The 25,430-nt window shown below is 50.3% G+C and overlaps 1 protein-coding gene across 2 annotated transcripts; it reads right to left on the bottom strand.

Annotated features, from left to right (window-relative positions):
* Positions 1–1,476: 1,476 nt before the first annotated feature.
* On the bottom strand, positions 1,477–25,208 carry WNT5B (Wnt family member 5B). 2 transcript variants are annotated; one of them, XM_054386538.1, is made up of 5 exons: positions 24,153–24,390; positions 17,373–17,658; positions 8,718–8,735; positions 6,631–6,652; positions 1,477–1,939 (listed from the first exon to the last, which is right to left on the bottom strand). In XM_054386538.1, exons 1-5 carry the CDS (start codon positions 24,388–24,390, stop codon positions 1,481–1,483), a joined length of 1,023 nt encoding a protein of 340 aa, XP_054242513.1. In that variant the 3' UTR covers positions 1,477–1,480. The 2 variants fall into 2 exon arrangements, with proteins under 2 accessions (XP_054242513.1, XP_054242514.1); XM_054386539.1 differs by lacking the exons at positions 6,631–6,652; positions 8,718–8,735 and adding an exon at positions 25,114–25,208 and having other exon boundaries at positions 17,366–17,658; positions 24,153–24,400.
* Positions 25,209–25,430: the final 222 nt, after the last annotated feature.

Here is a 25,430-nt window from a genome sequence, read left to right as displayed (position 1 = left end):
ACAGTGAAATTGATTAGCAGACCTTGGTAATGCCTTCTGCTCTAGTACAGTTTTATTATCCTCTTTCATTACCAAGAAGAAACATAGGGAAATCTTCCATCTGTGAACACATGGCCACATGCTGGGAACACACATTACCTGTGCTGAGCTTCTGCTGGGGAAGAGCATGAACCCTAGACTCTGAAATACAGGACAACAAAATAAAAAGACACCCCACCAAAGAATAGAACCAACCCACACATACACACAAGCAACAGAGGGGAAGAAACCTCACTGAGGGATGTTTAATATTAAAAACTATACGTCTGGGATGGTGGGGAGGAGGATTTAATGGAGCTGAACAAGGTGACCATCTGCATCCACTTCAGAGAGGAAAAGCAGCACAAGTGCTCAGGCAGTCATGTGCGCGTGTGTGCTTCTTTCCACTGCCACACTACAAAGGATGCTGCCTTTGCAAACTTTGCAAACCCTGGCAGGTTCTCCACTATATTGACAAAGTAAGTTTCAATATGGTATTAAAAGGGAAAAAAAAAACCAAACTCTTCATGCACACAGCCCTGTAGTCTGAGCTGGACAGACTTCCCCTTTGCCTGCCTGGCCAGTGCAGAAGAGCCAGGAGCTCTTTACAGAGACTGCCAGGCTGTGCACTGCTCAGCCACAGGACACCTTTTCTTTCTTCACAACAGCAGGTTGGGAACATTCCTCCAGCACGCTGTGCAGTGTCCAGCAGTGGTTTACAGAACTGCCTATTTTAAACCATCTTCTTGTATAGGAACCTTGGTTAACCCTCCTTTTAGGAGGGATCAAGAATAGGTTCCAAACTCCTTGGTGGGTTCAGTGCGGGGCAGAGTTTGAAATTCAGACCCACCCACCTCTGGCTGTAATTTCAGATGTGCAATAACTGTGCAAAACAGTGAGATTTACCAATGAGAGAGCAGAAGGATCTCACTGTTCTCCTTCTTGCTGGCTTTTGTTTCTGTCATGACCCAGCATGTGCAGAGGGGAGCTCACTTTGGCAGCACCGCAGCCCCTTCACTCTGACTAAAGCACCCTGTGGGGAGGTGCACCCAAAGACAGATGCCCCTGCAGAACTGAAGGCATTAAGGAAGAAGTTCTTCACCATAAGGGTGGTGAGACACTGGAACAGTTTGCCCAGGGAGCTGATGGCAGCCTCATCCCTGGAGATTTTTAAGGCCAGGCTGGATGTGGCTCTGAGCAACTTGATGTAGTGTGAGGTGTCCTTGCCCATGGCAGGGGGATTGGAATGGGTGATTCTTGAGGTCCCTTCCAGCCCTGACAATTCTGTGATTCTAAATCAGCTGGCCTGATGGGGGAGGTTGGAGGGGGAAATCTCGAAACCAAAACGTCTCTTAAATAAGCTTCTTTAATTATTATCACCATCTGTTTATTTATACAAATATAAAATATATTTATATAGATTTATATAATATAGATTTGTAGCTTTGAAGGCTCCTCTCTCTCATTTACAGACGTACTGGTCAACGATCTCTGTGCACTTTTTACACTTGACGTAGCAGCACCAATGGAACTTGCAGTGGCACCGCTCCACCTGCACGCTCTTGAACTGGTCATAGCCCCGGCCGCAGCACATCAGCTCGCACCCATCCATGCCCTCTGAGGTCTTGTTGCACAGCCGGCCTTGGGTGCCCAGGGAGCCGGTGGTCTCGTTGCGCAGGCAGTAGTCTGGGCTGGGGTCGACGTAGACCAGGTCCTCCTGTGTGGGCATGTTGAAGCGGTTGTTGACCAGCTCCAGCTTGCCCTTGCGGCTGATGCGCATGGCGGCGGCGCTGTCGTACTTCTCCTTCAGCAGGTCGCCCACCTTGCGGAAGTCAGCCAGCTGCAGCCAGCAGGTCTTGAGGCTGCAGGAGCCCGACACACCATGGCACTTGCAGGCCACGTCCGCCAGCTTGTACACGGCCTGTGGGGAGAGAAACGCAGTCAGGCGAGGCTCTGCTCGGTCCCGCGGCACTGCCAGCTGGATTGGCTACCGTAAACTCATCACCGCCTTCAGAACTGCTTTGCTTATCCCCCCATTTCCTGTTGGGTTTTTGCCCTTCAGAAGAGACAAAAGTCTCCTTCCTCCTGATCCACTCCTGCTCCCTAAATATTTCTATTTCTGGTCACATTGCCTCCAGAAGTGATTTCCCCATCCCTTTGTCTTCCCTGACAGATCTCAGACTTGACAGCAGGGTCAAGAGCAGGAAAGAAGAGAAAGTGTCCTCTCCACATGTACTCTAGAAATTCCTCCAGTCTCATCTCAGCTCGGGGTGTTCAGCCCGGAGAAGAGAAGGCTCTGGGGAGACCAAATAGCAGCCTTCCAATACCTGAAGGGAGCTACAAGAAGGATGGAAAGAGACTGCTAGCAAAGGCCTGCAGAGATAGGACAAGGGGCAATGGCTTCAAACTAGAGCAGAGCAGATTTAGATTGGATGTTAGGAACAAGGTCTGCACCATGAGGGTGGTGGAACACTGGAACAGGTTGCCCAGGGAGGTGGTTGGGGCTCCATGCCTGGAGATATTCAAGGTGATGAGGCCTTGGGCAACCTGATCTGGTTGAAAATGTCCCTGCTGACTGCAGAGGGGGTTGGACTGGATGAGCCCTGGAGGTCCCTTCCAACCCAGACCATTCTACGATTCTATGTTTTTTCCATTCAGAGCTTCAAAGACGGAACACCTGGGAACCCGTCCAGGTCCCACTGCTTGCATCAGGAACTGAAGCTATCATTTTAGGGACACATCTGCATCCTTTTTAAAGAAATCCACAGCCCCACACCCTTTCCCTCCATCTCTGCCAAGAGGAGCTCATTCAGGGGCAGTGTCTACGAGTCACTGCTTTCCAGGGAGGAGCAATCAGGGGTGGCAGTAGGAATGAGAAAGATCATAGAATAGCTTAAGTTGGAAGGGACAGAATCACAGAAAACATCCAGTTGGAAGAGACCTCCAAGCTCAGCCAGTCCAACCCTCAACCCAGCACTGCAGGGTCAGCACTAAACCATGTCCCTAAGCACCAGCTCCGCACACTGTGCAAACACCTCCAGGGACGGGGACTCCAGCACTGCCCTGGGCAGACCATTCCAATGGCTGAGAACCCTCCCTGGGAAGAAATATTTCCTAGCATCCAGCCTGAAACTCCTCTAGTGCAGCTTGGAACCATTTCCTCTGCTCCTGTCACTTGCCACTGAGAACCCTAAAGATCATCCAGTTCCAACCTCCCCACCATGGGCAGGGACACCTCCTACTAGCTCAGGTTGCTCAAAGCCACATCCAGCCTGGCCGTAAAAACTTCAGGGGATGAAATATCCACAACTTCCATGTTCCAGTGTCTTACCAACCCCACAGTAAACTAATGTCACACAGAATCACAGAATCAATAAGGTTGGAAAAGACCTCAAGGATCATCAAAGACCCCATGACTACTAAACCATGTCACCAAGTGCCATGTACAATCTGAACCTACCCTGCTCTGGTTTAAAACCACTGCCCCTTGTCCTATCACCACATGCACTTACAAAACGTCCCTCTCCAGCTTTCCTATAGACCACCTTCAGGTACTGGAAGGTTGAGGGAGGAGCAGTGGTAGCCTGGAACAGCCGCGCTGGCCACTCAGGGCGGCGTGCCCAGGCACCCTCCTGTAAGCCTTGCTCGCACACCAGCGCCACCTGGTGTCTACACACGGCCCTGCAGGGACAGGACTCCAGGCAGCAGAGCCTCCCTCCCTCTCTCCTACTGGGACAGGACTCCAGGCAGCAGAGCCTCCCACCCTCTCTCCTGCAGGGACAGGACTCCAGGCAGCAGAGCCTCCCTCCCTCTCTCCTGCACGGACAGGACTCCAGGCAGCAGAGCCTCCCTCCCTCCCTCCTGCAGGGACAGGACTCCAGGCAGCAGAGCCTCCCTCCCTCCCTCCTGCAGGGACAGGACTCCAGGCAGCAGAGCCTCCCTCCCTCCCTCCTGCACGGACAGGACTCCAGGCAGCAGAGCCTCCCACCCTCTCTCCTGCAGGGACAGGACTCCAGGCAGCAGAGCCTCCCTCCCTCTCTCCTGCAGGGACAGGACTCCAGGCAGCAGAGCCTCCCACCCTCTCTCCTGCAGGAACAGGACTCCAGGCAGCAGAGCCTCCCTCCCTCTCTCCTGCACGGACAGGACTCCAGGCAGCAGAGGCTCCCTCCCTCCTGCACGGCCAGGACTCCAGCCAGAAGAGCCTCTCCTTTGCACAACAAACTCCAGCCTTCACTGCTGTCTTTTCTGAGATACTTTCAGTGACATTTTCCTGAGCTTTTGGGGGGCTCAATGTGCATCACACTCCTGAAATTCCAGCACCAAAATGAACAGAAATTCAGGCCAGGTAGCGTTAAACCCTGAAAAGAGCAAGTAGGTGATGTAAAGGGTAATGGTGGTTACCTCTCTGGGAGGAGAGAAGAATACTGAAAAAGACCCCAGAACAACAAACTTTAAACTAAACTAAACATGCAAGTTGTGTTTGTTCTTTTAATTTCAGAGACAGGTGCACAACCTCATGCTGCAGGAGATCCTGGCAGTGCTCACTGGCACCGGCAGACTGGGCAAAGAGAAGAGCTGGCATCCCCACGCAGACACAGAACCACAGAATCATAGAATTGTTTGGGCTGGAAAAGACCTCCAGGATCACTGAGTCCAACCATCAACCTGACTACACCATGGCCATCAAACCATGTCTCCAAGTGCCATGTCTACACGGTTTTGACCACCTCCAGGGATGGGGACTCCAGAACCTCCCTTGGCAGTCTGCTCCAGTGCCTGACCATCCTTGCAGTAAAGAACTTTTTCCTAATACCCAACCTAAACCTCCCCTGGTGCAATTTCAGGCCATCTCCTCTTGTTCTATCACTTGGTGCTAGGGAGAAGACACTGGCACCCACTTCACTCACTCCAGCCTCCTTTCAGGTAGCTGTAGAGAGAAAGGAGGTCTCCCCTCAGACTAAGCAATCCCCATTGCCTCAGCTGTTCCCCACCAGCCCTGTTCTCCAGGCCCTTCAGCAGCTTCGTTGTCCTTCTCTGGACAAGCTCCAGCAACTCAATGTCCTTCTTGTAGTGAGGGCCCCAATACCACAGCATTTAAGGTACAATGTCACCAATGCTGACAGGGGGACTACCACTTCCTTACTCCTGCTGGCCACACTATTCCTGATCCAGGCTAGGATGCTGTTGGCCTTCTTGGCCACCTGAGCACACTGCTGGATCATGCTCAGCCAGCTGTCAGCCAGCACCCCCAGGTCCTTTTCTGCCACTTTCCAGACACTTCAGCTTTCCAGCCACTCTGCCCCAAGCCTGTAGTGCTGCATAGGGTTGTTATGACCCAAGGGCAGGACCCAGCACTCAGCCTTGTTAAACCTCATACAACTGACCTCGGCCCAGCAACCCAACCTGTCCAGATCCCTCTGTAGAGCCTTCCTACCTTCAAGCAGATTGACACTCCCACCCAATTTGGTGTCATTGCAAACTTACTGAGGGTGCACTCCATGCCCTCATCCACTAAGACTGGACCCAAAACTGAGCCCTGTGGAACACCACTGGTGACCAGCCACCAGCTGGATCAGAGCTACATGTTACAGCAGCTTACCCCTTCAGCCCTTACTCCTCATGTTCTCATCATCAGGCTCACACAAGTATCTGAAGGGTGGGTGTCAAGTGGGGGGGGCAAGCTCTTTTCAGTGGTGCACAGTAATAAGACAAGGACCAATGGATACAAACTGGAACACAGAAGGTTTCAGCTCAACATGAGGAGAAACTTCTTTGGTGTGAGGATGACAGAGCCCTGGAGCAGGCTGCCCAGAGAGGTTGTGGAGTCTCCTTCTCTGGAGACTTTCCAACCCCACCTGGATGCATTCCTGTGCAGACTGCCCTGGGTGATCCTGTTTTTGGCAGGAGGGCTGGACTGGATGATGTCTGGAGGTCCCTTCCAATGTCTAACATTCTGTGGTTCTGTGATCTGCCCTCCCACAACCACCTCATGGCTTGTACATTCTGCCCCTGCCAGATCCCATGTGCCACATTTAGCATTACCTGCAAAATTACCACCAGCTGCATCTGGTGGGGCAGGTCAAGGAATATGAGCAAACACTGCTATGCTCTGAAGGAGGTGGCTATTGTGTCTCCTGGCCAAATTCTCCTGAAGAAAGCAGCCAGACACTGAGCTTTCTTTCCTGCCTCACTCATCAACACAGCAGAAAGCTCTCCGGCTCTCTGCACTTGCTTGCCAAGGAGTAGGTGATTAAGGCAATTGAGCATACTGCAAGCAAAACCTTTTGCCTACAACTGTGTTCTGCAGCAGCAGCAAGAGGTCAGAGTTCTACAACAACTGGTTGCTCCTGGCCTAACTACTGCCTAGTGCTTTTGACAGCTAGCGAAGATTCAATTTGATTTAATGGCTGAATCACATGCAGGCTGATCCAGCTCCCAAGCAAGTCAATGGAGTGAGTTCTGAAAACAGAGCAGCTTTAGTTCTGGCTCCTTGGAGCTCAATTTACTGAGGCAATCCCTCACAGTGCAATGTAACAGCTACAGCACTTGCCCTGGATTGCACTACAACTGCAGAGGACCAACCACACTGTTACTGGAGGATTCCTGTTGTACTCTAACCAGACAAAGGCTGCAGCTGAATTTTCATGAGCCCCAGACACTCACTATATCCTCCCTGCATTGCCAGCCTGCTTGTTATAAGCCTGTGTTAGCACTTTTTGTTATGGTTCCATGGAATCCCAAGTCACTTGTGCCTCCCTTGCCCTTGCATGTGTTTTTATAAAGTATTATGAGTCTTCCTAATCCTGGGCTTTGTTCCTTTAGAAAAACACTGCAACTTGATCCTTCTCAGTTAATGTCATGGGACTGAGTTCACTCTGCCTTGGCTTTAAATAACTGATGCTCAAAACATCTGGCCCGTGCGGGCAGTAGCCGTGCTGGGGAAGGCTACCAGTTACTGGAGGCAAACATGGCACTACTCAGCTCCCCACAGCGCCCACGCCAGCATCCCGGGGAGCTAACCATGGCTTTGGCTGCTGAATGGCTCTCCTGCTCTTCCTTTTGCTGCCCTGATGGGAGAAAGCAGAGGAAGCTGGAGAATGCCTCCCCAGGCAGGCTCAGGTCAAGGTGGAGAGTGGCAGACCCCACATGCAGTTCTGAGGGCAAGGTCTGATCGATGGCCCTGCCACTTAGCTTGAAAAGACCTCTAATGGAAAGGCTTAAAGCCCCATCCCATAAGCCCAAGTTCTCTTCCAATTCTTTTTTTGCAAGAACAGGAAGGGAAAGAGAATTGATGAGGAATTCCCATGTGGTCAATTAGCCAGACCCCCTTCCAGGCTCTTCTGGCAGTGGCTCAAGTGACTGATGACTGAGGCCTGCCATATGCCAACTGGGTAAACAGCACAGGAGGACTGACTGCCACAGCCCGCCAGACAGGGTGACAGATAAGGGATGGGTGGAAATAATAGAGGGTAATGGAGACCAACTGGAAGAAAAAGACAGATGGAAGGAAAGGACATACTGAGATAACAGCCAAAGACAAACAAACAAGTGCAATAAAGCCAGGAGCCACCACCACAAGGATTCATTCCAATGTGGAGTGAAGGGGTGATGGGGTCAGGACTGCCTGAAAGATGAAAGACCTCTGGTCCCCTCCCATCACCTCTCAGCTCCTTCTGAGAACCACAGAGAGCACAGACAATCTTCCCTCTTGCCACCAGAGCTCCTCGGGGTTCAAGAACTTCCTCACCCACAGGGAATCGAGTGAGGGGACATGCCAAAGGTCTGCCTAGAAATCAGGTGACAGCACCTGCTCTAGGTCCCTTCCAACAACCTAACATCCTGAGATCCTGTGTGACCAAGTGCAGCACTGGCTGGAGAAGTGGGGCAAGGCTGGCAGCTGGTGGTCACTTAGCAATGCTCACTGCTGCATCTCCACTTCTCCTTTCTCTCAGCAACAGCTTTGGGGAGTATGGAGTTACACATGAACCTTCCTGCTTCCAAAACCAGAATCTCAGAAGTCAAAACTCCACATTTAGGAATGCAAGACTAGACAGGACCTCCTTGGTCATTAAGTATGGTCCCTTGCTGATGTAGGCACCACTTCAAGTAACATTTTCCTGAAATGCAGAGAGTGCCCTTTTAAAGGCAATTAGGTTTTCAGCCACCATTATCCTGATGACTGCTCCAATGACAAAGTGCCTTTTCCTGATTTCCAGCCTAAACCCATTCACTTGATGCCAATTTGCTACTGTACCAAATTGGCCTTTTGCTTAAAAGGTACTTTTTCTCCCCTATTATTTCTCCCACTAACACAGACATCAGTCACATCCTCTCTCAACTTTCACTTTTCTAGGCAAGCTACTCTACTTCCCTTTCTTAAGAGAAGGTTCCTATCCCTTGGGTCAACCATAAGAAGCCTTTCCTAGGCTGAGGTAATTTTTATTGGGAATATGAGAACACAGCATTTTGGGGCCTTGCAAGAGCTTAATACAGTGGCATCAGCATTCCCTCATGTCTGATGAAAGACTTTCCCTGGTTCATTGCAGGATATTTACCACCTTCTGAGCCACATTATATCTGCAGCTGACTGCTGTGCCCAATTCTCTTCCCCTTCTTTCCTAATGACTAAAGCATTTTTCATACAAAGCCTCAAATGATAGTGGGAATGTAGTTCTATTGCGTGTCATTAGCTGCTGTACCAAACAGGGATTCTCCTACTGCCACCTCAGGATCATCAGCAAATTTTATCAACTCATTCCTCGTCCTTCTGCTGAGACTGAGAAACAAACTGTTTGGCTGGAGGCAAGTCCTTGAAGAACTCTGCTACTTAAGCTCCGTCAAGATCAAGATATGTCCTTTCACAAAGTTTACTGACATCTCTCCTTGAAACAGTTTCTTATTCACCTCAGAGCTGCTGCACTTTTCCTTATTTTCCCCAATTTAAACAAGTGAGAGGACGAGGGACAATGGCTTCAAACTAGAGAAGAGAGGATTTAGACTGGATGATAGGAACAAGTTCGGCACCACGAGGGTGGTAGAACACTGGAACAGGTTGCCTAGAGAAGAAGGGGCTGGGGCCCCATCCCTGGAGATATTGAAGGTGAGGCTGGACAGGGCTCTGGGCAACCTGATCTAGTGCAGAATGTCCCTGCTGACTGCAGGGGGGTTGGACTGGATGAGCTTTGGAGGTCCCTTCCAACCCAAACCATTCTGTGATTCTGTTTCCCATAACACATTTAATGTCTCACAGAAGTTCAGATGAATGAGACCTATTAGATCTGGTTTTCTTTTTAGGAAATCACAGAATTGTCAGGGTTGGAAGGGACCTCAAGGATCATCCAGTTCCAACTCCCCTGCCATGGCCAGGGACATCTCCCATTAGGTCAGGTTGCTCAGAGCCACATCCAGCCTGGCCTTAAAAACTTCCAGGGATGAGGCTTCCACCACCTCCCTGGACAACCTGTGCCAGTGTCTCACCAGCCTCATGGGGAAAAACTTCTTCCTAACATCTGATCTAACTCTCCCCTCTTCTAGCTTGGGTCCAGTGGTGGTCAACATCTTCATCAATGCCATTGATGAGGGGACAGACAGACAGACAGACAAAGTCTGCTCAGCAGCTTTGCTGATGACACCAAACTGGGAGGCTTGGCTGACACCTGAAGCTGTGTGGCCATTCAGTGAGACCTGGACAGACTGAGAGCTGGGCAGAGAGGAACCAAATGGGGTTCAACAAGGAGAAGTACAGAGTCCTGCACCTGGGAAGGAAGAATAAACTGCAGCAGGACAGGTTGGGAGGTGATCTGCTGGAGAGCAGCCCTGTGGAGAAGGACCTGGGAGTGCTGGTGGACAACAAGTTCTGCATGGGACAGCAATGTGCCCTGGTGGCCAAGAAGGCCAATGGGATCCTGGGGGGGCATTCAGAGGAGTGTGTCCAGCAGATCCAGGGAGGTTCTCCTCCATCTCTACTCTGCCCTGGTGAGACCTCATCTTGAGTACTGCATTCAGTTTTGGGCTCCCCAGTTTAGGAGGGACAGGGACCTGCTGGAGAGGGTCCAGCAGAGGGCTATGAGGATGATTAGGGGACTGGAGCACTGCCTGATGAGGAGAGGCTGAGGAACCTGGGGCTGTTTAGTCTGGAGAGGAGAAGACTTAGAGGGGATTTAATAAATGTTTATAAGTATTTGAGGGCTGAGGGTCAGGAGGGAGGGGACAGGCTCTGCTCACTTGCTCCCGGTGATAGGACAAGGAGCAATGGATGTAAGCTGCAGCACAGGAGGTTCCACCTCAACACAAGGAGGAGCTTCTTTACTGTAAGCATCACAGAGCACTGGAACAGGCTGCCCAGAGAGGTTGTGGAGTCTCCTTCTCTGGAGACTTTCAAGGCCCATCTGGATGTGTTGTTCCTCTGTGACCTGAGCTAGATTGTATGGTCCTGCTCTGGCAGGGCGGTTGGACTTGATGATCTCTTTGGGTCCCTTCCAACCCCTGACATCCTGTGATCCATCCCCCCAGTCCTATCACTCCCTGACACCCCAAAAAGTCCCTCCCCAGCTTTCTTGTAGCCTCCTTCAGCTACTGGAAGGCCACAAGAAGGTCTCCCCAGAGACCTCTCCAAAGAATCAGTGATGTTCTAAATGGTTGTGTGATCAATCTCTGAAAATTTTTTCTCCAATTATTTCCCATTTTGCCTCTTCCTCCAAGATCTCCTTTCCTGTAAATGTTGAGGTCACACTGTCTATGCTTTCAGAGTACCAGGACAAGGAAGTAGGCACTCCCTGGGACCAGAACTTTACACTTCCAGAGTTTTACTTCCCTCCTGGTTGTGGTAATTTCCATTTCCAGCCTTCCTCCATTGCTCCCATGCTAATAGATGTCTAAGAGCCAAGAGGAAAGGCTGCTGTGTACTGGCCAAATACCACCCTGGCTGGAACCCACAGCAATGCCATCTCAGAGCTATCTCAGATCTCATCTCCATCCAGATCCTTTCTCATGTATCTCCTTTCCCTATCCCTATCTTCATTCCTCACTACCCTCAAATCCTCACACACTCAATCCACCCCACAGCCCCACTCTCATTTACTGTCTCCATTCTCGCTACCCTTTGCTGCCACTTGACTCTCATCTCATTGACCCAATCCCAAACTCCCCTCCATCAGCAGCCTCCTGTAGCATCCCACACACTTCAGGTCCACTGGCCCCATTCTTCACTACCTGCTGCTCAGCTCCTCTTCCTCTACCTGTCTGAACACAACAGTTTGCCTCCTCATGCCTTCCTCACTCCCACGGAGTGTCAGCACCACAGGCCACTGCCTGCTCCTAGGGCAACCCCTGCCTGGCTTCTTCCAAACAACACAGACCCAGGGGGACTGAAAAATCTACACTCCAAGCACTTACTCTCCTAGGCAGAAATGCTGAGGACCTGAAAAGACATCCCCACTGTACAGCAGACATGTGCTACCCTTCCCCACAAGCCATGCACCCCACTGCAACTTGAAGCCCCAGGTGAAGTGTTCTCTTACTTTGGGGACCAAGAAGCCAACTCTGTAGGCTCAGCCTTATTACCTAGCAGTCGCCTTTCTTCCAGCCTCCTCTGATGTGCAAACATAAAAAAATCATCCTGTTTCTTTTACTACCCTTTCCAAGGACTATCTCAGCAGGACTTTTACTTTAGTACCCTTTGCAAGGGCTGACTCAGCAGGATTTTCAGTTTAGTACATGGTCAAGGGCTGACTCAGCAGGATTTTCAGTTTAGTACCCTTTGCAAGGGCTGACTCAGCAGGATTTAAGAGTTTAGTACCCTTTCAAGAGCTGACTCAGCAGGATTTTCCATTTAGCACCCTTTGTAAGGGCTGACTTAGCAGGATTTTCTGTTTAGTACACGGTCAAGGCTGACTCAGCAAGATTTTCCATTTAGTACCCTTTGCAAAGGCTGATTCAGCAGGATTTTCAGTTTAGTACCCTTTACAAGGGCTGACTCAACAGGATTTTCCATTTAGCACCCTTTGCAAGGGCTGACTCAGCAGGATTTTCAGTTTAGTACCCTTTCAAGGGCTGACTCAGCAGGATTTTTTACTGTTCTTACTTCCTCATTACACATTTTGACCTCTATGAGCTTTTCATTATTTATTTGCCATCAGTTCTTTTTTCCCCCATTCCTGTTAGGCTCTTGTCTATCCCTAACAGCTCCTCTGTCGTACTTTTCTTCCTCCACTGAGGTCTGGATTTTCTTCCTCCAAGCTTTCTCCTCTTGCTCAGAGCCATAATGGCTTTAGCATCTTTGACTTTCCAAGTTCCAGACCTCCTCCTCCACATGAAGTTTACTAAGCAGCTCCCTCAACCAGAGGCTGCTGTTTGGAACACACAAGCCTTAATTACATGCTGCTTTATAACTCTATTTAATTTAATCTAAATTTACTTTTGCTCATTTAATCTTTCTCAATGGCCATCTGCCCTGTAGAGTCTACAAAAAACCCCACCAAAAACCCTTGAAAGAACATTCTCTGCCACTGGATCCTCTGGAAAGCTTTGGTCAGGCCCTGTGTTAACTGGAGTGTCATAGTTTAGAGCCAGGCAGATGCTCTTTACCTCTTCCAAAAAGGGCAGAAAAAAAAATGCTCACACAGAGGACTGGGTAGGGTTGGAAAGATTAGATGGAAAGGCTATTTGTAACTACACACAACAGCACAAAGCATACAAGACACTCAGAATGCATAGGCTGGGTTTAGCACAGCACCCCATTAAGCCAAAGCTTCACACAAACCTGCCTTTAAACCAGGCCCACAAATCCAAGCCTCCATGCCCTGCCCCCCACCATGCCTCTCTACCCTCCATACCCCACACCATTGTGACACAGCTAAAATTTGTCTTGGTAGCTCCAGGCCCTAATTAGGTTGCTCCTGGCCTAACTGGCAGCATTGGCAGACTTAAAGAGGACCTTATCACTCTCTACAAGTACCTAAAAGGAAGTTGCAATCAGGTGGGGGTCAGGCTCTGCTCCCAGGCACCTTGTGACAGGACAAGAGGGCATAGCCTGAAGCTGTGCCAGGAGAGGTTTAGGTTGGATGTTAGGAAGCACTTCCTGATGGCAAAGGGAATTAGAGACTGGAATGGACTGCCCAGGGAGGTGGTGGAGTTGCAGTCCCTGGGGGTGTTTAAGAAAAGCTTGGATGTGGCACTTGGTGGCATGGTTTAGTTGATGTGGTGGTGTTAGGTCATAGGCTGCACTGGATGATCTCAGAAGACTTTTCCAGCCTCAAAATTCTGTGATTTTGTGATTGCCAAGGCCAAAACCAGGCCTCCCCCACCAAGAGATAACAGCCTGTGTGTTCTCCTGGGAGTAGAGAGTAAGGGAAAAGGGAAGAAAACTGAAACTGCAGCCAGTTTTGGAGGGATGCAGGACTCATGGAAATGAAATACACTTTTCCAGTCCACCTCCCTAGACCTCCTGCAGGTCTGCAATTTTGTGGTTTCTCACAGGCACCTAGCTTCTAAACCATCACATGGAGACACAAAGCTTGTCTATGGAGGCCAAAGCAGCAGGGGCACTGTAGTGTTACAAACACAATCAGAACAGTGCTCTGTGCTGTGCTAAGGCAGGATAGAGCTGGCTTTAGCTTGGTCCTTAAAGCAGCAAAGCAGCACAAAGCTTTGCTCCATCTAACACCATATCTTCATCCTCTGCTATGAGGACAGGCTGAGAGAGTTGGCATTGTCTGGAGAAGAGAAAGCTCCAAGGAGACCTTCTTCTGGCCTTCCAGTATCTGAAGGGGACTACAAGAAGGCTGGGAAAGGACTTTTTAGGGTGTCAGGGAGTGACAGGACCGGGGGGAATGGATCCAAGCGAGAGGAGGGGAGATTTAGATTAAATGACAGGAAGAAGTTCTTCACCATGAGGGTGGTGAGACACTGGCACAGGTTGCCCAGGGAGGTGGTAGAAGCCTCATCCCTGGAGATTTTTAAGGCCAGTCTGGGTGTGGCACTAGGCAACCTGATCGAGTGGAAAGGGTCAGAACCAGATGATCCTTGGGGTCCATTCCAGCCCTGACAGTTCTGTGATTCTGTGAAATCACAGCTCAGTGAGACTCTTGCTCCTGTAACAAGAACAACAAGACAGAGCAGTGTTTTACGCATGCAACAGAGCAAGTACCTTCTGACTTGCTCTTCTGATACAGCTGCTACTACAGTTCTGCTGGCACCTCAAACATATTCTCAAGCCATATTCTGTTTCTGGATTCCTCAAGGCAGTACAGACTGACTATCAAAAAGTCTCTTAACACATTAATTCCTTATTTGTAGCAATCCAAGTTCATGATTCCAGCCACATAAGCAAGTAATGCAGAGAAAAATGCTGTTTTCATGCTAGGACTCGGGGGGGAAATACCCTCCCCATTTCTAAGCAAATGTAGACCCTCTGCCCTTCCAAGGCAAAAAAAAGCCAAACCCATCAACCCCAACCCAAAACCCTGTGAGTTCTACTGCTCTCAAATCCTACTGCAAGCTCACCCCAGCCTGGTTTTGCACAAGAGCCACATGAAGTATCTGCAGTGCTCCAGCCTGACACACTGATTTCACAGTTCCAAGAAAACAACTGAGCAAATTGTCTTTGGTGGCAAAATGAAGCCAAAACTACAGGAGAAAAAGGCAGGCACACAAGGGAAAGGGAAAGATAATGAAATTAGAAGGACAGAACATTGATAAGGAAACTAAGGACATTAGTGAAGGATGTGCAGAAGAGCAAGGTTAAGTATGGAATTTTTTCTTATGCATTGGTGTTATGAAATTATGAGTTATGAAAGATTAATAAGGAAAATATTGTATTACTAAACAATTAGAATAAAACTAACCATAGAAAAGCTCACTACTAGGGAATAATGATAAAATCCTTAAACACCCTGTGCAAAAAGCATAAATGTTCAAATATTTCTGGTTTACAGTGGGAAAGAGGCAGGACTGCACAGCTGTACTGCAGATGAACGATGCTACACCTTCCAGACTACTGATCAGCAGCAGAGGAACTGTGTAAAAACCAAAAGTGAGTACACTGAAAGCATTACAAAGGGATCACCCTCACCTACACCTACAGCATCAGGGAGGCCAAGACCAGAATCCAGCATGTCATTTTGGTACCCAGCTCCTTAAAGCAGACAGGAGAAGTGGAAAGGGCACACCACAGTGAGGTGAAAATGATTTGGTGGCTGGTGAGAACCTCTGAAACTGAAGTCTTCAGTATTGAATCAATTCTATTAATAAAAAGCAGTGAATAGATTGCAGGAGTATTTAAATACAAAGGAAATTCTAATTACTAAGAGGCGTTTTGACGGGCTGTAAAAGACAGAAAAGAACTGACTGGGAGCTGACACCAGATACATTCAAATGATAATGAGGTGTGGTGTTGAAACAAGGTGATTAATGATGGTAGCATACTACAAAGGGAAGAGATGAACTCTCTATCCCCTGGGGATGCAGGGAGGGGACAGGCTCTGCTCAGTTGTGCCCTGTGATAGGACAAGGGGCAATGGATATACTACTGCACAGGAGGTTCCACCTCAGCATGAGGAGGAACTTCTTTACTTTAAGGGTCACAGAGCACTGGAGCAGGCTGCCCAGAGAGTTTGTGGAGTCTCCTTCTCTGAAGCCTTTCCAGCCCTGTCTGGATGTGTTCCTGTGTGACCTGTGCTGGATTCTATGGTCCTGCTCTGGCAAGGGATTTGGACTGTATGATCTCCAGAGGTCCCTTCCACCCCTGTAACATCTTGTAAGCCTGTGAGGTCTCCAGATCAAAACTGAGAATGTCACCCAGATGCAAAATGATTTGTTTTGCCCAACACCAAGGTAATAACTAAATGAGGAATAAGTTCCAGAGTCAGAGAGATAGCCCAGTGTGATGTTTGCTTCTGGCCCTATATTCTCAAAAAGCTTAATGATGGCAGAAGAGAACTCCATAAAGCAACAGATTTTTTTTTTTTTTACAAGCCTGCTGCTTTGGCAGTTCTGAGACACAAACCCAGAAAGTGGGCCAGGACAGCATGGAGTTTCTTTGGAAAGGGCACACATGTCTGCACACTGCCACACAGCATCTCACCAGACCCCCAGAACCCACTGGGCTTTAGCTGGCAGGGGAAGCTGCTGTGAAATCTGGCATACAGCAGTTGTCGATATTGTCTGTAATACTCACAAAATGCAGGGAATGTAACACTGCTGCTGGGCCATCAGAGGACATCAGAGGTTGGAGGGGGCCCCCAGAGATCATAGAATCATAGAATTGACAACATTGGAAAAGACCTCAGAGATCATCAAGTCCAACCTATCACCCAGCACCTCATGACTAACTAAACCATGGCTTCAAGTGCCACATCCAGTCCTTTTTTGAACACCACCAGGGATGGTGACTCCACCACCTCCCTGGGCAGCACATTCCAAAGGCAGATCACTCTTCCTGTGAAGAACTTTCTCCTCACCTCCAGCCTAAACTTCCCCTGGCACAGCTTGAGATTGTGTCCTCTTGTTCTGGTGCTGGCTGCCTGGGAGAAGAGCCCAACCCCCTCCTGGCTACAACCTCCCTTCAGGTAGTTGTAGACAGCAATGAGGTCTGCCCTGAGCCTCCTCTTCTCCAGGCTAAACACCCCCAGCTCCCTCAGCCTCTCCTCACAGGGCTGTGCTCCAGACCTCTCCCCAGCCTTGTTGCCCTTCTCTGGGCACATTCAAGTGTCTCAATGTCCTTCTTAAATTGAAGAGCCCAGAACTGGACACAGGACTCAAGGTGTGGCCTAACCAGTGCTGAGTACAGGGCAGAATGACTTCCCTGCTCCTGCTGGCCACACTATTGCTGATGCAGGCCAGGATGCCATTGGTCTTCTTGGCCACCTGGGCACACTGCTGGCTCATGTTCAGCTGCTGTCAATCAGTACCCCCAGGTCCCTCTCTGCCTGGCTGCTTTCCAGACACTCTGTCCCCAGCCTTTAGCTCTGCATGGGGTTGTTGTAGCCGAAGTGCAGCACCTGGCACTTGGACTTTGTTGAATACCATCCTGCTGGACTCTGCCCATCTGTCCAGCCTGGCAAGGTCGCTCTGCAGAGCCCTCCTACCCTCTAACCAACCAACACCTGCTCCCAACTTGGTGTCATCTGCAAACTTACTAAAGGTGGACGCAATCCCCTCATCCAGATCATCAATAAAGATACGGAACAGGATCATCCAGTCCAACGCCCCTGCCAGAGCAGGGTCACCCAGGGTAGTCCGCACAGGACTATGTCTCACCAAACCTCCAAGTAATTTGGCATCCAACTGCCTCAAGCGCTCTGATTCTACCTTTAAGAAGAGACAAAGAAAGGGTCAGCGTCGGCCTTACCCTGCGCCCAGCCTCGTTGTTCTGCAGGTTCATCAGCATGCGAGCCTGCTCCTCCGAGCCTCGCACGTAGTTCTTCTCCCTCTCCTTGGCATCTACAAACTCCTTGGCGAAGCGATATCCGTACTCCACGTTATCGCCACAGCCGCCCCACAGCCAGTCCCGGGGCAAGTCCTTGGGCCGGGCGGTGCGGCTGCAGCCGCAGCTGGAGAGCTCTCCCTCGCGGCAAGCCCTGCTGATGGCGTTCACCACCCCGGCGGCGCTGACCGCGTAGGTGAAGGCTGTCTCCCGGCTCCCTGCGGGACAGACACGAGAAGCAAATCAAGCAGAGAGCCCCTCTTGTTTAGCAGACACAACGCACAGCAAGGAGCAAGCAAACAGGGTCACAGAGTCACAGAATCAGCCAGGTTGGAAGAGACTTCCAAGATCATCCAGTCCAACTGATCACCCAACCCTAATTAATCAACCAGACCATGGCACTAAGTGCCTTATCCAGGCTTTCCTTAAACACCTCCAGGGATGTCAACCCCACCACCTCCCTGGGCAGCCCATTCCAATGGCCAATCTCTCTGTCTGTGAAGCACCGATTTGAGAAGGTGCACAGAATTAACCAGAAGGAAGAAACAGGGTGGTCAGACAAAAGGAAGCCAGCCACTCTGGTAGAGGGGGAATTGTCCTAACACATGCTTGCATCACCATTTTTTTTTTCCTTTCAAAATAACATCTCCAGTCAATGGACTGCTCAGACCTGGCAGTTTCTGTGTGACCAGAATCAAATCATAGAAAGGTCTGGGTTGGAAGGGGCCTCCGAAGGTCATCCAGTCCAAACCCCTCTGCAGTCAGCAGGGACACAGAATCACAGAATTGTCAGGGTTGGAAGGGACCTCAAAGATCATCCAGTTCCAACCCCCCTGCCATGGGCAGGGACACTTTCCACTAGATCAAGTTGCCCAGCGCCACATCCAGCCTGGCTTCCACCACCTCCCTGGGTAACCTGTTCCAGTGTCTCACCACCCTCATGGTGAAATCCTCAACTAGATCAGGCTGCCCAGAAATCAAATCTAAATCTGATTCTCTGACACACACCAGGCAAGAGTCTTAAATTCCTGCTGCTGCCTTGAAAAATGTTTTTGTTTTGTAAAAGAGTGTTCTTCATGAATTTGTAGGTGCTGCTCTTCAGGGTTTATTATTTTTATTACACCATTGTTTGTCCACTTAAGAGCCCTGGGAACTCCAGGCCTTGCCCAAAAGAAATAGCAACACCATAGGCAGTGCCTGCTCGGACTCTTTCCCCTTCATTATCCTCTCATTTTAACCTGAAGGAAATGCTCCAGCAGCAAGAATTATTCACTTGTTGAAAATACAGCTGCTGCCTGAATTTGCCACTGAGTTTGCCAATACTCATTGAGAACAACTACTGAGTTTGGGTCTCTGCAAAGGAGCATTCTGGTTAAGCCCACTTTGGGATGGCTGTCATTTAATTGGGACAAGCACTTCATGGGATCCTCAGTTCATCAACCTTATTCTGGTTTACATAATAAAGTCAGCTGAGAATTGTTTTGAGGCAAACTGAAAGAAACTCCTCTTTACACCAAAGCATCAAGGCAGAGACTCTCCCAGTGCCTGCAGAACTGAGGTGCTGGAGCAAGTAAACTTTCCCATACAGACAATAATAAATGAAAAGATTTTCCATCAGCAGGTTACTACTGACTGCCCATATGCTCTGTATAGCTCCACAGCCTGAGCCAAGCAGCTGGAGCAGGTCTGCAGCTATGTATTCCTGGCAGTGACTCAGCCCCAATCTGACCCGGGCACCAACACAGCTAGAACAATGCATGAGGCCAGGCATGCTGCCCCAGCCAGCGCTGCAGGTCTCAAGGGGGCAGGTAGAGAGGGATGATGAGGAGAAGGAGGCAATCCACAGCTGCATTGCATAATAAATACCTAAACTGACACCTTCAGAGTCATTGTGTCACCAAACTTTCAGGTGATGAAAGAGAACAACTGCCAAAGCTTCACTGGAATAAGCAATCTGATTGTGAAGAGCTACTTAGACCAAACCCAAGTAAGATGCAAATTTGAATTACTTCAGAGGGCAGTTCCTTCAGGAACAGTTTGTCACCAACCCACGAGGCTCTCAGTGCCAGCTCTCTCAGCAGGACGGAGCTGATGCTTTCGGTAAGCTCTTGTTTCAATTTGCATGTACTGACAATCTGTAATTAATAGCAGCTTATCACCAGCTTACTGGTAATGATCCAAGACAAAGGCAAGGCCGTGAATGGCATCCACCTTGTAGAACAACTTGGATTGCCCTCCTGCAAATGAGAGTTGGACACTAAAGGATTCTGCTCTGGAGTACAGCACAAGGCTGATAAAATGCTACAGGACACAAAGTACAGTAGCCAGGTCATAAGGAGAGGTCTCTGCACCCCCAAAACCTCTTGGGTCCAAGCTAAGGTAATTCAGCTGAGACTGGCCCCTAAGGGAGTTATGAGCATTTTTCAGCAATCAAAATCCAGCTTCTACTCATCGAGTTTGGTTTGCATGTTGCAGGCATTTAAGGTAAGGGTCCAATGCAGGTATTTTAAGGTAAGGGTCCAATGCCCAGCTCTGCCCCTGCCAGTCTGTGCCTGCATGGTGACAGCCCCTGCAGACAAAACCAATCCTTCTATTAAGTAGAGCACTCCCTGCACCTACAGAGATTAAAATACATACATGGAAAGGACCTCCTGGTGTTACAGCTTGTGCAAGACAGCCTGCATGACTTCAGGTGCTTGACATCCCTACAGCTGATTGAGAGATCCCTGAAGGCACAGACTGGATTTAGGCTTCTGCTGGCTGTGCTTTAACCGTCTCTGTTTGAGGAGCAGTAACACAACAGCCCCTGGATCTGTGTGACTTGTTCAGGCTGCTGAGGATGGTGGTAGGACAGCCTGAAGTAGGTCACAGTGGGGATCTTTCCCCTAGCCTTGCTGCCCACAAAGCAGAACAAACTTGCCAGACACGGGTTTGGAAGCCTGTGGCTCGTTTTGGGGGTGGGATTGAAGGTGTGCCTGAAACCCTGTGCTAACACAAAGCCAACTTGTAGCTGGCAGTCTTCCCTGCTCTCCTGCTCTATCTTCCAGTCTTGGAAAAGCGTTTGGGTTTTGCTCGTGATCTCAACATTCACTGCAGCTGCACACCTCTGCACTGTCATCTCGAAGGGCAGGGGTGGTGTTCCCAAAACCTCTGCAAACGTGCACAGGGGTCAGGCAGTAACCCCCCGGCCATGCCCTCTCTCACGACTGTGCCGAGCTCTCCCGAGGGGTGAGCCAGAATCGCCCCGGGCTACCGTGCCCTGGGCAGACCGGGGCGATGCCGGGAGCTGCAGAAGGCTCTGCCCGCCGGCATGAAGCTCCACGGAGCTCTGCTGCCCTCCTGTGCCCGCCGGCCACCCGCCACCGGCAGGAGGACAGGGAGCCCGGGGCTGCGGCAGCCTTTGGCAGGCACCAGCGCTGTACCCAGCTGCGACCAGGCAAGGTGCCGGTCTCCACGGCTTGCTTTCCTGGAGCTACAGGGGAAGAAGACAGAAGAGGAACTGGCCCTAAAGGGAAGACTGACTCAAAGACGATAAAAAAGGACTGCTCCAACTTTTCTGATGAAAAGGTGTCCATTTCAACTGATTTTTAAAAGCATCTCCCTAAAATTTGTCAATCACCAACAAGGAGAAAATATTTCTCTTTGTTCTCTTATCACTGTTTTTTCTTCTTTTTTCTTTTTCTTTTTTGCATTTGAAAAGGCAGAAGAGATAAAATCTTTGACTCCTGCAATGACTGGACTAACCTGGAAACCCCAGCCTTGCATCTGGGATTGCACCAGGGGAGACACATTCTCTTCTCCCCTGAGGAAATTCTAATACAACCTTTTTGGGTGCTCTGTTCTCTCCCTCATCAGTGTATCAGCAAAGAATGCATCTGCATATAACATATAGAGGTACTTATACACACACACATGCAGGCTAAAACCTGTACTGAAGCAACTTCAGAGGACAGTTTTCCTACATCACCAGATTATCATTATCAAACAAACCACATTTAAAAGGTCTGAGCAATTCTCACGACACAAAGAGCAGGAAGAAACAACGCTAAAAAGCAGCCTACCTCACACTGCTACAGAAGCCTCTACAAAAGCTTTGTATCCTTGGGACTGCCTCACCTCTATGAAAGGCACAAAATGAAGGTGTAATGATTAAACACAGACTGGATCTCCCATTTCCAAGCTGAGCCAAGTTCTGCAAAGGGGAAAGGAAACTAATCTTCCAGGTTTCTGAGTGAATGCTCTCCCAGGCTTTGGACTTGGCCAGAGCAGGTTCTCCTCCCCTCACAATTTAGAGCAGCTGAAGAAATCAGGTAATACATGCCATGCCAGCATTGGTGGGTGGGCAACCCAGGGCTGTTGGCACATTATACACACTCTGGGTCCTTCTTATCTGTTCTCCCCCCCCCTTCTCAACAATGATCTGGCATGCCTCTGCACTCTTGCAGATATTCTGGTCTCCAGACCTTTCTCATGCCATTGGCACAGAGTACAGAAAAAGGGCTGTGGTCCAGAATTGGGGCTCAGAGGTTGAAAACAGGAGACAGGCACACAGTATGAACCCAGGGAAGAATGACTTTATGGTTGACACAACCTGAGAGACTGAAAGGGTTTTGTTTTCTTTCCCAGCATGGAAAACAGTTTTGCCAAAATGATGAGCAATGCTGCATCACAAAGAAAGAAAAAGTAAAAGCAGAAGGGAAGGAAAGAGAAAAGAGCAGAGCAGCATCCCCCTCCACAGCAGCTTCTCACTGACACAGACAACAGCAATTAATCACCACACACCTTGTAAAAATCCCAAGCCACCTTTGGTGACTTTTTTATTCCTTCTCTTCTGCACTGTCTTGTGCTGAAGAACAAACATGCTCTCACTTAAAGGAGATGGGTTCAAAACTTGTGTTAGGGTATTTTTTAAAACAGCAGGCAACTTCCCAGTCCCCACCATCAGCAGATTCCTACTAAAGATCCAACAGCACTCCTAACAAACAAAGGCAGATACACACAGACCTCATCAAAACCCCAACCTACTCTTAATCTAAACAGCATCAAATTCATTTTAGAGAGAAGGAATATTCCTTCTTCCACTATCTACTCCAGTTCCTTCTTCCCATACACCCTCTGGTCCTTCCCCACAGCTTTTCATCCCTCAGCTCCACTGTGTGCTTTCTCTCAGTTCACCTTTTAGTCTCTTCTCCAGGTGTGGGCATGCCCAGTGGACCAGCCTGGTGCTGCAGGAAAGTACTGAACAAGAGGAGATTTGCTTCAGAAGGGAAGATTCCTCTTCTTTTCTGTCCTTCTGCAGTCACCAGGATCTCTTTGGGGATATGAAATTTATGCTGTTCTTTGGGATAAGTTACATGGGAGGGAAGAAATAAGGGAGAAATGGAGGTGTCCTTTCTAACCTTTCCATTAGTGGCTGAAATCTGAGTTTTCATACCCGAAAGTACAAGTTTTAACAATCTGGGATTGCACACATCCTCTCTTGGCCACCACTCTTGCTACCAGAAAGCAAGGGATCAAGGATGCACAGATAGATTGGAATGTGTCAGGAGCTGAAAGTGTGTGTCAGGAGACAGCATTTCCCAGGAAAGCAACCCAGAGAAAAGTATTTGTTTGGTGTACAAGTTGGGCAGAAAGGGAAGAATTAAATGTTTCTTGTGGGTTGAATTAGGGATTCTGAAAGACTAATGCAAGAAAAAAAAATCCCTGAAGTTCTCCATAATGACACATGAGAATTTCAGAGTCAATTGGAAGGGATCAAGAGACTTGGCTCCCCTCGTGCACTTATCACCTTGCACCCCAGAGGTATCAAAGATGTATCTTGGTGTCCTGCTGCCTACGTGGGGGTTTCTAGAGTGAACCCCAAAAGATGCAAGCAGTGCTGAGGTTAGCTGGCGTGCGGCAGGAGCTCTTTTCCCAGACCTTACAACCAAGAGATAGTGCTGGTTCCTGGTTCCTCAGTGTAAATAATGGACTTTGTGGGTGGGAACCAAAACCTGGGGTTGGAGCAAGCTAGTGCGTGTGCATGTGTGTGTGTGAGCAGCGGGTTTAACACCTTTTCTTTATTGTCCTGGCTGTCGGACACATCAAACCAAGCCCGGATTTCTCAGTTTCTTGCCATCAGATGAGTGCATTTCAAAAGGAGAGGGAACAATGTGGCTAGGTCACACCTCAATTCAAGTGCAGCAATGGCCTGTCAATGTGCCTGTTACAGTCAGCAGGGCAGGAATTATAAAAACCTCTTCAGTTTACACTGGAAGTGGTAGAACAGAGAGGGGGGTAGATCCCATGCCAGGGGAGTCCATATTTTCCACATCTTTGGGCCTGCATTCCCTGTCTGAGGGCACTCCAGATGCTGGGAATGATAACACGGGTCCATTGTTCCTGGCTTTGGCTTCTTCCCCCGCTACCTTTAAACAAGCACACAAACCGAAAGCTTTGGAAGACGCCCCTCTCTTCCTGACCTTCCCAGGTGGCTCCAAAGAAAGTCTGTCCCCTTTCACTGCCCCAGCTAGCTCTGGCCGTAACTCAGGTGCACTGCTGCCACCCGCTCGGGCAGCACCGGCACACCAAGCAATGAAAACCCTTGTTCGAGACAGCTTTAGGAGCGGTGCTAATCGGACTCAACACTCCCAGATGTGTGCTTGAGGAAAGGGAGAAAGCTGCCCGGAAAAGCTGTCCCGCATCCAGCACCTCCCATACCGGCTGCTCCTACCTATTTTCATGACGCGCCCAAAGACAGAGGTGTTGTCCACCGTGCTGCAGTTCCACCGCCGCTGCCGAAACTGATACTGGCACTCCTTGATGGCACTGCGGGCCCCTTCCCCGATGAACACCATGTGCTCCTGATAGAGCTGGCAGAGCTTGCGCTGCCCGGGGGACAATCCCGGCAGCTGGCTGCACACCGGCTGAGCGCCGATGATGTACATCTCAGGTCTCTGGATGGGGTTCATGGCCAACGACCTACGATGAAAAAAAGCAAAAAACAAAACATCCGAGGGAGTGTGGAGGGCAAGGGCCCCTCCGCGAAACGCCCAGCACCTTTCCCCGCCAGCAAAGCCCCGCTCCCGAAGTCCGGGCGCATTTCTCATGTCAGCTGCCTCCCTCTACAGCTCTGCCAGATGCTTTCCCAGACCTCTAGCAAGAGAAACACAGCTCGTTTGTAACCTGAGTTTAAACACAGAGGACACCCGGGATGGGGGTAGAGAGAAAGCTCAGCACTTTCTCTGCAAGAGAAGAAAGTGAGCTGCGTTTTCGCAGCCCGCCAGCGAGCGATGCCTGCCTCCGAGCCGGGCTATTTTCCGCTCTTTAAGGGAAGCGAGATCCAGGGCTGCTCCCGGGGCTCTTGGCAGGGAGTGGGAAACCTTACCCATCCTCTCCGTACGCATTCCCCCACATCCTAAAGCCCGGAGGAGATTTCCGCGAGCCCGTACAAAAAGAGGTCCAGACATGCCTGCAGGAGAGGGGCTGCGTCCCACGTCTCCAGTAGCTGGGCAGGGACAGTGGGAGGGGGGAAGCTGGAAAGAAGCGAGTTGCTGCGAAAGAAGCCCAGGAGGCAGAAAGCACCCGCGAGGAGCGCCGGGCAGCCGCCCCGTTCCCGCTCCGCCGCCCGCCCCGGACGGTCCCCGGCCAACGGCGGACAAAAGGTCCGCCGGCTCACCCGCGCCCTCACTCACCACCAGGAGCTGGCGTCGGCCACCGGCGAGGTGCAGCTGCAGAGGAGCGCGGCGGCGAGGGCCAGCCTCGGCCCGGTCATGGTGGGCTGCGGGCAGCAGCGCTGGGGCAGCTCCCGCAGAGCCGGCCGCCGGGACGGGGCACCCTGCGGAGAAGCGCCGAGGAGAACCCCTGAAGCGGGGCCTGAGCGCGGCCGGGGGGCGGCGAGCACAACCCGGCTGCCGCCCCCTCCCCACCCCGCCCCCGCCACCCCCCACAGGACCCTCCCCCGGCCGCCGCCTCCCGGGGGCTCCTGCAGCGGCCCTGCCTGCCTCTCTCC

This window comes from Indicator indicator, chromosome 14 (genome assembly GCF_027791375.1).
Source record: "Indicator indicator isolate 239-I01 chromosome 14, UM_Iind_1.1, whole genome shotgun sequence".
Classification (NCBI taxonomy): Eukaryota; Metazoa; Chordata; class Aves; order Piciformes; family Indicatoridae; genus Indicator; species Indicator indicator.
This window is presented reverse-complemented; position numbering and strand designations above follow the sequence as displayed.